Source organism: Anopheles ziemanni, chromosome 2 (assembly GCF_943734765.1).
Source record: "Anopheles ziemanni chromosome 2, idAnoZiCoDA_A2_x.2, whole genome shotgun sequence".
Lineage (NCBI taxonomy): Eukaryota > Metazoa > Arthropoda > Insecta > Diptera > Culicidae > Anopheles > Anopheles ziemanni.
In genome coordinates, this window is record NC_080705.1 from 24,958,150 (window position 1) to 24,971,886 (window position 13,737).

A 13,737-nucleotide genomic window follows, 5' to 3' on the forward strand; every position below is an offset into this window, starting at 1 on the left:
GTTCGATGAAAAGCAGATCAATTTTAAAACTAATTTATTTTTATAATAAATACAATTGATCGAACTGAACACATGATGACCAATCTGGCTACTTCTTTTATTTGAGGTTCATTTTAAAAATCATTTTCACTTTTTCATCTGCATTCAAATCGGCGCCAATGGTTGGGCGTGTGTTGTTTACTTCGAAGCTACCGCTTCAATTTTTATGCAACTGATACCCTGAAAAAAGGAATAAAAAACGATAACAAGGCATCTACCCATCTCTGATCTACGATATCTGAACGTATTTCCGACACGTACCGTGTCGTGGTTGAGTACTGCCTCGATCACTATCGTGCCCTTGAGCATGGAGAGCATTGGCCCTACGGGAATTTTCATGTTTGGATCAGTACATATTTCCCGCTAGAAAACAAAAGGAAAGAAAATTAAAACAAAACGTTTACTCGTTGGTCATGACGTGAGTGAAAATGCCGCCGCAGTTACCTCTCCCAGGGGACAGACGCCACCGGGCAGAATTTTGCCGATAATATCTTTCTTGATGGTAGGATCGCAGAGGTCAACGGATTTGCCCACAACTCGCCTGCCGTTTAAGCTGACCTGGTATTGCCCGGAAGCTGTGTTATAACCTTTCACCTTTACACACCCACCTAGCGATAGGGAACAGTCGGCATTCACGGTGATGGTTGCGTCGTCGCTCAGCGTAATGATTCCATCGGGTCCGGCGCAGTTTTCGACGTTGGTGATTTGCAATGAAGTTTTCTTTTAATATCAGAAAAAATTAAGATCGGTCGCAGCTCGTTTTTATCAAATGGAAAGCACTTGAGAGATAATACTCACACACGCAAAAGCACTACGATGTACTAAAGAGAACACTGATAGCAGAAGAATAATGTTTGCTCTCGAACCCATGGTTTCCGTTGGAAACATCAACACAGTAAAGCGGGAACAGTAAGCTTTATACCCTTTTGCCGGTGGAGTAATATCGATAGCGATGTTAACTAACTTTTACCGATTCGCTCCACTGTGTGACTCTCCTAATGCGGTGTGTTTCCGCCAAAATCACATACTAAAAATATACGACAAAGGCAGATTGTACAACCAGACAGAGAATCGCCGACAACATTGTCTAGCTAGACTGTTTGTTCAAGTGTTGCTTTAGCAATATGAAATACAGATGAAAATGTAACGATGTGGAGGTTTTATTCGGGGTTTTCTTCAATTCAATTTGTTTGAAAAGATTTTGATTACAACAATCAAGTAATGATGCTTTTTTAAGTTGTTACTTGTCCTCACTTCAAACGTATTTTGTTTTATTGTTACAAACAAACATAGCCGCAATCAGCAGGTTCCTGGCGAGCTTTTTGGGTGAATTTGGATGGCAAACCGGTTAATGATTGTTTTAACTGTCCTGCTTGTCTTCCTGCACGTTCAGCACTCTTTGAAATATGGTTGCTGTTACTTGGTGACGTCAAAACTTATCTTCAAGCAGCTTTCTCCCTGTAAAAAGAAGATCGTTGACATAAGTTAGAAGTCTACACCACACGGGGAAATCTATTCGTTTGCAAGGTACAAACCGAATCGTGTAGTACGGCCACTTCTACATCGATAGCACCCCGGACAAGACGAAGGTACTGCTTGAAGGCACTGATGTTTATCGCTTGGCTTGGTTCGATGCAAGATGTTCTCTGCAAAAGTATGAGATAAAACATAACCATAGCTCAGGGGCCACTTTCATTTTCTAATGTGTTAACATATTCAGCCCTTTTGCGCTTACCGCACTCATGGGGCACGATTCCGGTACACCAAGGCTACGCAGGAACTGGGTGAAAAGCTCCATCCCGAATGATGCTGACGAATTATCACAGATGTCAATCCAGCTCTGAAGCACTTTTCTTCCACTCTTGGTAATCGCGTATGCGGCTTTCCCCGTTTTAAAGTCCTTTATGTGCACGCATCCGCTGGTCTGTATCTCACAGTTCTCGTTCAGCACGACCGTAAAGTTCTCATCGACCGTAATAACCGCATCCGGTCCGGCGCAGTTTTCGATCTTCTTCAACGTTATCTTGTAGCCACCATTCTGAAGAGAGGTGCAAATATCAGGAAGGAAATCAAAAAGGTTCTTTTTTGAAACCGTCTTCAAGCACTTTTGAATAATGGATACCTACGCAAGCGAATGCTACTCCCAGCATGCCCATGGAAAGCAGCAGCAAACTAAACCTCACGATCCCATTCGCCGGGTGATTGATACTACTGTAAGTGTGAGCAGCCATCAGACGAATCAGTAATCGAAACACTAGAAGTTGCACTCTAGAAAACCAGCAATTAGATAGAAAAGTATCATAAAATCATAAGCAATATCGACTTACCTTGACCGATTCGTTACACTGTGTCTCTCCTAATGCGGTCTCTCCTAATGTTTCTGCAACATCTCGGGCATAAAAAATACGACAAGTGTAGATTCAAAACCAAATCCAGTGACAACCTTCTTTTGAAAGACTATTGATTCAAGTGTTGCTTTATCAATAATTTTCATCTGTAACAACGTGGAAGTTTTATTCGGGATCGCCTTTTTTGTTTACTTGAAATCTTTGTTCTATCAATTCGACAATGAATTCCTATTTTTTCAAAAGATCTTAAACAGACACAATAAGGTAATGCTGTTTTTTAAAGATGATAGTTGTCCTTGCTTTAAACGTGTTTTTTTATTGTTACAAACAAATATAGTTCTAACCATAGCAGGTTCCTGTCGAGCTTTTCGGGAGAGTTCGGATGGCAAACCGGTTAATGATTGTTTTAACTGTCCTGCTGCACGTTCAACATTCTTTGAAATAAGCTTGTTTTTACTTGGTGACGTCAAAACTTATCTTCAAGCAGCTTTTCCCCTGTAAAAAGAAGATCGCTAACATTAGTATGAAGTATCGGTAGTTGTTATTTGAACTGGTCTACACCAAACGTGGAAAACTGTTCGTTTGCAAGGTACGAACCGAATCGTGTTGTACGGCCACTTCTACACCGATAGCACCCCGGGCTAGAGGAAGATATTGCTTGAAGGCACCAATGTTTATCACTTGGCTTGGTTCGATGCACGATTTTCTCTGCGAAAGTATGAGATAAAACATAACCATTGCTCAGGGGCCACTTTCATTTTCTAATGTGTTAACATATTCAGCTCTTTTGCAATTACCGCACTTATGGGGCAAGTTTCCGGTACACCAAGACTACGCAGGAACTGGGTGAAAAGCTCCATCCCGAATGATGCTGACGAATTATCACAGATGTCAATCCAGCTCTGAAGCACTTTTCTTCCACTCTTGGTAATCGCGTATGCGGCTTTCCCCGTTTTAAAGTCCTTTATGTGCACGCATCCTCTGGTTTGTATCGCACAGTTCTCGTTCAGCACGACGGTAAAGTTCTCATCGACCGTAATAACCGCATCCGGTCCGGCGCAGTTTTCGATCTTCTTCAACGTTATCTTGTAGCCACCATTCTGAGGAGAGGGGCAAATATCAGGAAGGAAATCAAAAAGGTTATTTTTTGAAAACGTCTTCAAGCACTTTTGGAAAATGGATACCTACGCAAGCGAATGCTACTCCCAGCATGCCCATGGAAAGCAGCAGTAAACTAAACCTCACGATCCCATTCGCTGGGCGCTTAGTACTACTGTAAGTGTGAGCAGCCATCAGACGTAGCAGTAATCGACACACTAGAAGTTGCACTCTAGAAAACCAGTTAGTATACAGAAAAGTATCGTAAAATCGAAAGCAATATCAACTTACCTTGAACGATTCGTTACACTGTGTATCGTCTAATGTGGTATGTTTCTGCAACACCTCAGACTTAAAACAAAAGAGAAGTGTAGATTTGAAACCAAATGGCGACCTTGGTTTGAAAGACTATTGAATCAAGTGTTGCTTTATCAATATTTTTCGTCTTAAATATTTTTCAGGCTTCAGTTTCCATGTAGTTGGTTTCGCTTGAGATCCGAATGTTTTATTCTTGAACACGATGTTTCCTAAATACGTAAAAATACGTTTCGTATACATTTTTATAATTTTATCATTTTCTTTTGAAAAATCTGAGGTAACATAATTGTATATGTTTTTCTCTTATGCTTTGATGTGATAATAATTGAATAAATAAAATAATTAACAAATTGATTTAATAAAAACAATTCAGCAACTTTTCCAGTTGACTAATAGAGCGAGGAATTTCGTACCCGGTGGACTTGACCACTTCTCGCAGATGCCCATCCTCGCCCTGCAGAAATGGCTTTCCATCCTTGGATCATATATGGGTTGGTTGGTTTGAACGATTGTTGATTCAAGTGTTGCTTGATCAATATTTTTCGACTTTAACATTGCTTCAGCGGTAGCTTCCATGATTACTTCCATATAGTTAGGTTCCACACTCTAGCTCTATATTCTTTATTATAATCTCGATACTAAGGTAAGCAATGCTATTCTCTTACGTGTTCAAAGAATGGTTTTGATAGATGAAGAATCATTACATTAAAGATTTTTGTAGAAAATAACAGCCCCTAATTAACTTATAGAACCAATTTAGGTTAATCGATAGTAATCGTGAAATAACATTGCGATATTGGTGTATTTTATTTTTACAATCAACTGTTATCACATCACGGTTTACGCCAAACTGCTCAGAAGGTTCTGGATGGCCAACCGTTAAATGATTGTTTGATCCTGTTGCACGTTTACCAGCCTTTGACAATAGGAGGATTGTTGCTGATGAAGTTGGAAGCGCAGCTCTGAAGTTGTTACTTGGTAATGTCAAAGCGTATCTTGAAGCAGCTTTTTCCCTGTCAAAAAGAGAACGTGAAGTTTAGTTATCAGGTCCACAGCACATGGTCGTTTGAAAAGTACGAACCGAATCGTGTTGTACGGCCACATCTACACCGATAGCACCTCGGGCCAGAGGAAGGTACTGCTTGAAGCGATTGATGTTTACCACTTGACTTGGTTCGGTGCAAATTTCTCCCTACAAGAAAATGAAATGGATCACAATCGGGCCTTTGATCTCCGGTGTTCGTCACATCGGTTCTCTAACTTACCGCACTTATGGGGCACTTTTCCGGTACACCAAGACTTCGCAGCAACTCGGCGATGTGCTCCGTGCGCCTTGGACGCGATGCCTGATCACAGAGGTCCATCGACCCCTGCAGCACTTGCACTCCATCCTTGCTGATCGTATACTTGGCGTTGGCCGTTTTGAAGTCCTTAAACCGCACGCAACCACGGGACTTAATTTCACAGTTCTTGGTCAGCACGACCGTAAAGTTCTCGTCGGCCGTAATAACCGCGTCCGGTCCAGCACAGTTTTCGATCTTCTTCACCCTGACCTTGTAGCCACCGTTCTGGAAGCAGGCAGCAGTTGAATATGTATTTTTAAAAATGGTTCTTATATTCTCGCCTCAAAAAACCTTGGGAAATGGATACCTACGCAAGCGAATGCCAATCCAAGCATGCCCATGCAAAGCAGCAGCAAACTGAACCTCACGATCCCATTTGCCGAGGGATTTGCACTACTATATGCGTGGACAGCCATAGTTCGTGTTGGGCTGTTGAAGATGTCACCTTGGTCACGCCGAAAGTACCGCACAAATCGATTACCGGCAGAAATGAGCCGTGATCAGCAGACCGGAAACCTAATGGCACAGAGATATCAGTGATCGACACGCTACAGGTAAGTTGATATAAAAGTGACAACTTTTGTTGTTCGCACGTCAGTGGCGGAGAGTTCGCAGCAGAATCCCGCCGTTGTCGGTTGGTTCCGCCAATTTATGAACAATCCCGAGCGACACGAGCTAACTACACATACCCACATACACTTTCCCTCTCTTTTTCCCGAAAGCTCCACCAAGTACGTCATGGAAGATCGTGCAGTGTGCGATTGATACTAATGCTGGGATGAGTGCTACATACCTACGAACTAAAACCGGCCGGGATGATAGCCGTACCTCGTGCATCATCCGGTTTTTAGTTGCAATCCGATAGATCCTCAGCAAACCGAACCCGGGGAACACCGGTTGACCATTGTGCTATCGCTAGCAGTGGAATAAGTGGCCAACGATCGATGAGTAACCGTTGACGTCTGGCATGGAGATTGAGCGGATTGATCAATTAATGTTGAATTATTTACTAACTCCGGAGTAGACACCGATCCACCAGGAGGCTTTGTTCTAGGTTCGGAAATTTTCTACAGCAGCTAAATGAGTCAATCGGCAAGTCCCAAGTTCCCACAGCGAGCAGAGTACAAGCGTTTTCTGCCTACCCTGGTATTAGCTCAGAATCTGGTTTGTTTACATCTGTCATGGGACGCTTGATGCTAGATCAGCTAAAAGAGGAACAATAAAAGCGAAGATAGTACTAATGACAGTTACTAGGAATCGATGAATATTGTAAAATCCTGCCTACCCGTTGCAGCTTGGCTCGTGGTAGCAACTTTCGAAAGGCCACCAACACACGCCTAGTTCGAAGCATCGTGCACAGAACGTGCACTGAATCGTGAAATGGGTAGTAAATATTCCACTCATTTTAATGGTGCTACTCCTCCGATAACTGACAACACTACCGGTTGGACGATCGGTTGATCGAGCGTTGGTTTCCGGTTTTTAATCGCTGCAGCAGCGCCGCAAACGCGCCCAACGTGACCCATCGGCCAGTTTGCACTCGAGTGTGGGATCCGTCGAACTTCTCCCACCGGGTCAGTGCGCGTCGTTAGATAATGTTAGAACCACCCTAGCGGGGTTGAGGGTGCGGGATTATTTGTGTGATTCGAGGAAAGGTAAGCAATATGATGCCTCACACCATCAATCTTTTCGCACCCCGTGAGCGAAGGGGTATTCCCCGAGAAATTATGATACATTGTGCACATAAACCTCGCGCAGGGTAAACAAAGTTCCCTTTTCAGTGAACACTTTAAGTTGAACGTGTTGTAAGCTATCGGTTTGTGATATGCAGCCTTAACTTTATTTCGAATCGCTTTGCACATGTTTTTATTCAAAGATTGTATTCTTACTAAATCATTCTCATTCTCGTATAGTTAACCAACGATACTTATGTTTAGCACATATGTATCACTTAAAGAACATCACTTAAGCACCAGTAAATTACAAACGATTTTTTTTAATTTTTGTTTTCGTTAGAATTTCAACTCGTTACAATCGTTTAGCTCATATACATCCAGAACAAATAGTGAATCATGAGAAAAATTTCTTCCTGCTACTTCTTGTACCACAAATGATTAAATTCGTTGTTCTAGCAAATGCACACAATGATCGTGAGCACCCAATAGCCGAAAAAATGTCATTGAAAGGGGATCCTACGGAAAAAAAAATTATATTAATGAATATACAATACAAGATTATGTGCTACATTCTCTGATTTGCCTGAATAAGGCTATCTTATCATTCATAGTGTGTAAGAATGAGCGGGTACTCTAATATATGTATGCAATTGTTTTTTTTAAAATGGTTATAATATTTGATAATTTTTACTACTCATGATTAATGTTAAATCATCTAACCTTACTTACCTACTTATTCATGCGGCTCTACAACTGCTGAGCGATCTTAACCTGATGAAACTCTATCCGACACCACTCGCGGTTGCTCGCCACACTGGTCCAATTCCGTACATAGGCTTTTCTGCTGACTTCGTCTACGCCCTCTTTCCACCTCAATTTAGGCCTACCACGCCTCCTCTGTCCTTGGGGACAGGCTAAATGGGCTTTACGGCCAGCCCAACGGAGCCTGTTTGAATCTCCGCACGACTCGTAGGGCTCATCATTATATCTGCTGCTGCATTGCCTCTCCTCACGAAACCAAAAATCCTCCTAAGTCGTCTCGCTCTAATCTTATTGAGGACTAACCTCTCGTGTTTCTTCAATGCTCAGTGGCTGAAGCATGATTTCATCTGCAGGATAAACCTCCAGCTGTTCGTTAAATCTTAACTTAAGCTCTTGAAAAAAAAATGCATCTGTAAAATCGTGGTCGCACCATTTCATGCGATAGCTCTTCTTCGTGGTGTTTTGCTATTTATAAGGTGATTAATGATTAAGTGTAAATTGCATATAAAAGTCTTCCTCTTGGCGTAACGACCTCTTAGTCATGCCTGCCCGTTAAGGGCTTACGAGACTTGTTTCCCTGTTGTACGTGGATAGTCAGTCCTCTCGTACAGGGGAGGGTCCGGTCTCGGTTGGGATTCGAACCCACGCCGTGGAGGTGGTGAGCCCCGGCGCTCATGGGCCGATTTTCTAACCGGCGCTACCGCTCGGCTGTCGCGGACCCATATAATATATATAAAAGTATATTCAATCAATATATAAGTTATAGTACGATAGGATACAGCAGACCTATATCAACCTTAATTAATATAGCATCTCACTGTCAGAAGGATCCGTCGGTGGTTAGACGGAAACGATCGGTCTTCTTGTGCGAGCCGTGGAAGAATAAAGACGTGCACCGACAGACGAGACGTAACTTATATATATATTTTTTTTAGTGGCACGACATCTCCTAGTGGGACAAGGCCTCTCTCCGAAGAGAGTTTTCGGTGACCGAAAGACGGTATATTATAGATCGGTGGTCAGCCGTTCGTAATACTATTCAATCAATATACTGCGTAATAATTCGTTCATATTGAAATGGCGAAAAAATTAACATTTGATGCATTCCTGGTTGACAAAAATTCAATTCAAATTTTTTCCAGCTGTCATGTAGTTACAGCAAGTTTTTCCATGGAAGATTGCTCGGATTCTTGCTAGAACTACATGATAGCAGCAAAAATTAATATTTCTTTCAACCGGGTTAGTTAGTGTCTTCTACGTATTAGCATGTTGCTTATTGAACTCTACATACAATTCATGTAGTTGAATATGTTTATAAAAAGTATGCCATCGCAGCAAATATACTTAAATGGTATAGAAATAAGTATTCCAGTAACATTTTTTTAAATTATCAAATTCAACACGCTCCCCATCAGTATGCAAATCCTTTCATATCGATGTAACCTGGATTGTATTTTCCAGTGCCTGTAAATATTTTACAATAAATGATTAAAAATCTAATATAACGAGAAACAGATAAACAAACGAATCCTTACATGTGTCTGTTACTATTGTCACCTTGCCATCATTATTGTCGATCGTCAAGAGTTGTTGATCGTGGTGCTTGAGAAGTAAGAAAAATAGTTCGGTGGTGATAATTTTGTTTGCTCAAGGCATGTTTTCTGTTTCACTTTCAAGCGTCTTACCATTCGGATGTTTTGAGGTAGGAAGTTGTAGAACCATTGGTACAGCTGTTCGAAGCTCGGCCTACCGGTTGGCTCTTGTCTCCAGCAGTTCAGCATGATGATGTACATCTCGAAGTTGGCGGCCGAGGGTTTTTTCATGCGATACCCTTGCTTCAGCGCGTTAACCAGCTCCACGTTGTTGCCCTGCTCCGGATAGGGTACGTTTCCCAGGGAAAACAGCTCCCACAGGACAATACCGTACGCCCAGACGTCGCTGTGCGTGCTAAAGGTTCGATCCGTGATGCACTCCAATGCGAGCCATTTGAGTGGCAGTGGATCTGGGGACGTTTTCTTGTAAACGTTGGTCCGGTAGAGGGTCCGAGCGAGGCCGAAATCGCAAATCTTCACCACATTGCCGGGACACAGGAGTACGTTGCGCGCTGCCAAATCACCGTGGAGGACGCTGCGCGTGGCCAGAAAGCTCATTCCCCGGGCGATCTGCGTTGCCCACGAGCAGAGATGTGAGGTACTGAAGGTGCACCCAACGACGGTGTCACTGCAAGGTAGGAGGCCTAGTGTAAGTGTTAGGGACAACATTGGTCGTTCACTTCTTACTTTAAATCTAGATCTTCAAAGTTGCGGTTGCTTGTGTACTGTCCCGTCACTGGATCCAGCTCATCGACAAAGTTTGTCCGATTTTTGAACAGGAAGTCCGAAACGTTCCCATACTTGCAGTGTTCCACAATAATCATCATTTCATCTAAAATAATTGCACCGCTTTAAAAACTATCCAAAGTGTTCTTTTCTGTTACGGTGGTGGCACTTACTCTTAGGGACATTCTGCGTCACTGCACCGAGCAGGTTGACGACATTCAGATGGTGACCGATGTGAATCATCACCTTCAGCTCCGCGATGAGCACACTGAGTATGTTGCTTTGATTGGTATCACGCACCTGCTTCACGGCGACCGTCGTTTCCTCCCCTTCCGTCACGATACCATCGGCGACCGCTTGCAGTACGACACCAAACTGCCCAGAACCGATCAGCGAACCAAGTCGCAGCCGCTCCCGGGGGAACTCGTATTGCTCCGGAATGACCAGTTCTTCATCCTTCGCTATCGGGGGCTTTCTGAACCGCACAAAGCGCCGAAGTCGGCGAACAACGACCACTACTACCAGGGTAAGGACAACGAGCAGACTTACTATGACTCCCTCCACGGCAAACTGGAGCGAAGAATTAACGATGATCAAGTAGCCCTCCGCTTGAGCCTTTCCGTAGTCGTTGGTGACGACGCAGAGTACAATTCCAGATTCATTGGCTTGAAATTTGATCGTATGATGCACCTCGATGATGCTTATGATAGTTTCCTTACTATCCATCTGGGAAGTAGAAAAGAAGTATACATTCTGGTTGAGCCTAGGTCGTTTTCCATGTTTTAAGCTGCACGATAAATTACATTTTTATACTGTGAAAGATTTCCCAAGCAGGTTTTCCAGTCTAATAAATGGCACGGCAGGAAACCGATGTCAAAAACTGGTTTCGGAAAGGCGTGACTCTCGCAAACGAATTCTACCATCATTCCAACCGTCGTATTGATGGAACCCAGTTTCAACGTAGGTTTGTCTGGAAGAACAAGGATAGATGAAAATTCGTTCTATGCAAGGTCCGTTCTTTCGCGACGATCGATACCGTAGACGAACACGCTGACGTTGTAGCTATCCTGTGCGGTGTCTGTCTTTGCAACGACCGTATAGAGGCCGACATCGTCCAGCGATACGTTGTTGATCACCAGCTGCACGTCTGTATCCGTTTCCGTCGCTTGATACCGATGGTCCTGTGGAATGCTAAGCCGACGTCCATCCTTGTACCACTCGACGGACGTCAGGCTCGGATAGGCATCGTACTCTATTACCATTCTCACCGGCCGATCTAAAGAACGGCTCACGTTAACCGTGGTAGGATTGTTTTCCGTGTGAAAGAAAACAAAGTCGTCCGAACCCGCATCCCGCGAGATGCGGTTGGATCGGTAATTTCTCGGTTTCAGCTCCAGCACGTACAGTTTGAAGTCGGTATAGTTGTCATCGCGCGAATCATTGACGGCGCACTTGTACGTTCCCGCATCGTCTAGAGTCAGCCTTTCGATGGTTATCGTTTGTCGAAGGGTGTCCAGACAAAAGTCTTCCGGGTTTTCTGTGTGGTTCACGCGGCTGATGTTAACTCGTGAACTCTGGGAAGGCAGAAAAATGGGTACGATCACCATATGGCAGTATTAGACAGAGATCGGCATCGTTTACCGGCATAATGGGTATTGTATCGTGAAACCACTTGATTTCCTTTTTGAGACATGTGCAGCAAGCAACTTCACACGTGAGAACTACAGTTTTACCCAACGGGACGATGTTGTTCGTTTTGCTGGTAATATGCGGACGGTATAAAATTACGGGGCGCGCTGGAAAACAAACATTTCATTTAAAGCTTTGGTTAACTAAACTTTTGGGTGTTTAAAATATTGGGCGGTTCCGTAACTCACCCAAATTCAACGTGGCAAGCATTATGTTGATACTCGGAATGTCTTTATCGCGGCACAAGTACTCCTTCTGGTTATCAATATCGTCAAACCCTAAGTACACCCCTTTTTTACGATCAACAAACCCGATAGAGTTGTGTAGCTGAAAGAATTATCACAATTATATAAAATGACTAACGACTGTTGCTATCGTATGGTCACAATAATAAACGTGCAATCGCAAACTTACTCCATCGTTAGTCACCAGCTCTACAACTATTTCTTTCGAGGTTGGTTTGCACTGGGCCACAAAGTCCAACCCGTCGACTGCTTCAATGAAATTTTGTTCCTGCGGCACGATGGTATTCAGGAGGCCCGTTACAAATACATAGATACTGGTTGCATTAAACTGCGCCTCCAGGTCGTCCAGATGGAACTTGTACTCGTTTAAAAAGTCTCGTGTTTTCTCCTTGATGCAGTAGTACTGGCCGACATGGTCTTCGTTAGCTTTCGTTATGTGAATGGAGCTGAGGTACATACCATCGACGAAATGATCTGTTGTTACGACATCTTTCTGCAATTTTTAACAAAAAACTGTTTCGAATCAAAAGTAATCATAAAAGTTGCCAAGAACTTACTATATTATTGAAAGATTCTGCAAATTGCCATACTATTTTCTCAGGTGATGAACATCTTATCCACAAATCGTCGTTAGCCAAAAGCGTTATTTCGCTACTGTTTGGATATACGATCGGTGCTCCTCTTTCTCTATCGAACTTGAGTTTGTAGGCGTTTATATCTGTAAAATTGTAAACAGCAAGGCTTTTCATTGCCTTTTTCTATACAAAGGTTATAGTGGTTGTATATCCGCTTTACAGGTGAAGCTACGGTGCTGTTAATGAATTTTCTTGTGGCTCTTCGCACACTCTTTTAATAAGACGGTTATAAAGAAAATAATGCAAAGCAAAAACTGTTCTATTAAATTTGCTTGCTGTAAGTATTTCTGTTCAGAAGACAATGGACAAAACGTGACGATTATTTATGTATCGCTTATATACGTAAATGAGTTACAACTCCTAGCAAATGGCACTTAACCCGTACGCTTGTCTTTTACACTCAATGTAACTCCAATGTGTATTTGAACAAATGTTTGTGCAATGTTTTGAGTTGCTCTGTTTCTTAGATCTTTTATAGTTGTTGGGGGTAATCCATGGAAGTGGCCTAACTACGGATATCGTATTACCGTTTGCCTTAAAGAATTTAGAGTGTATATACACTCGTATATGTTCTCTCTTACCCAAAGCACGAATTTCTGGTAGATAGGCAACATATGAACAGAGTATGATGATTGCCTTCATCAACTTTTTGCAAACCATTTTCCAATTCTTCAGATTGATTCTTTTTTCACAATAATGCGCTCATTAGTTGCCCGTAAGTATTTTTTTTTTCAACTTTTCCAGGAATATATATATATATGTATAACACTAAATAAATACGACACTTCACAAGTACACTCTTTAATCCTCAAAAGACGATTGGCTCTTCAAAACTTCACAAGCTTCGGCTTTCACACGCGATGGTGAGGAATGGAGACAGCATCCGGTTGAGTCTGCGGGAAACCTTGGACTAACAAACTAGAGCGAAGGCTTTGCAGATGGTGGCCTTTTCATGTTAACATTATCAGTTTTCGACAGAAACAGCAATGGTCTGGTTAAGTAAATTGAGTCATTGCTTTAACATACAAACATTATCAACACTTGTTTTTATGTAAAGATTGCTGTTTTGTGCGATCAAAATTAGCATGAACAAACGTGAGTATGTATAACAACTGCTACAAATCTTTTTCTTAAACTTTCACTTGTTGCTTTTCTGAACTGTGTCATTAGGAAATTTTCAAATGAAATAAAAACACTAGTTTTATGTCGCTGTCTGACACACAGTAAAAACAGACAATCACTGCTATAAGAGCTCTTTGAGTAAAT

The 13,737-nt window shown here is 42.4% G+C and overlaps 3 protein-coding genes across 3 annotated transcripts; all 3 read right to left on the bottom strand.

The window, feature by feature from the left end:
* Positions 1-1,455: 1,455 nt before the first annotated feature.
* LOC131293263 (uncharacterized) lies at positions 1,456-2,270 on the bottom strand. Its single transcript, XM_058321343.1, has 4 exons — positions 2,166-2,270; positions 1,775-2,077; positions 1,575-1,685; positions 1,456-1,497 (listed from the first exon to the last, which is right to left on the bottom strand). Exons 1-4 carry the CDS (start codon positions 2,268-2,270, stop codon positions 1,456-1,458), a joined length of 561 nt encoding a protein of 186 aa, XP_058177326.1.
* Positions 2,271-2,840: 570 nt separating this feature from the next.
* LOC131293264 (uncharacterized) lies at positions 2,841-3,680 on the bottom strand. Its single transcript, XM_058321344.1, has 4 exons — positions 3,576-3,680; positions 3,185-3,487; positions 2,985-3,095; positions 2,841-2,882 (listed from the first exon to the last, which is right to left on the bottom strand). The coding sequence occupies exons 1-4, from the start codon at positions 3,678-3,680 to the stop codon at positions 2,841-2,843; spliced, it is 561 nt and encodes a 186-aa protein (XP_058177327.1).
* Positions 3,681-4,674: 994 nt separating this feature from the next.
* Positions 4,675-5,562, bottom strand: LOC131293265 (uncharacterized). Its single transcript, XM_058321345.1, has 4 exons — positions 5,458-5,562; positions 5,069-5,371; positions 4,885-4,995; positions 4,675-4,816 (listed from the first exon to the last, which is right to left on the bottom strand). Exons 1-4 carry the CDS (start codon positions 5,560-5,562, stop codon positions 4,775-4,777), a joined length of 561 nt encoding a protein of 186 aa, XP_058177328.1. The 3' UTR covers positions 4,675-4,774.
* Positions 5,563-13,737: the final 8,175 nt, after the last annotated feature.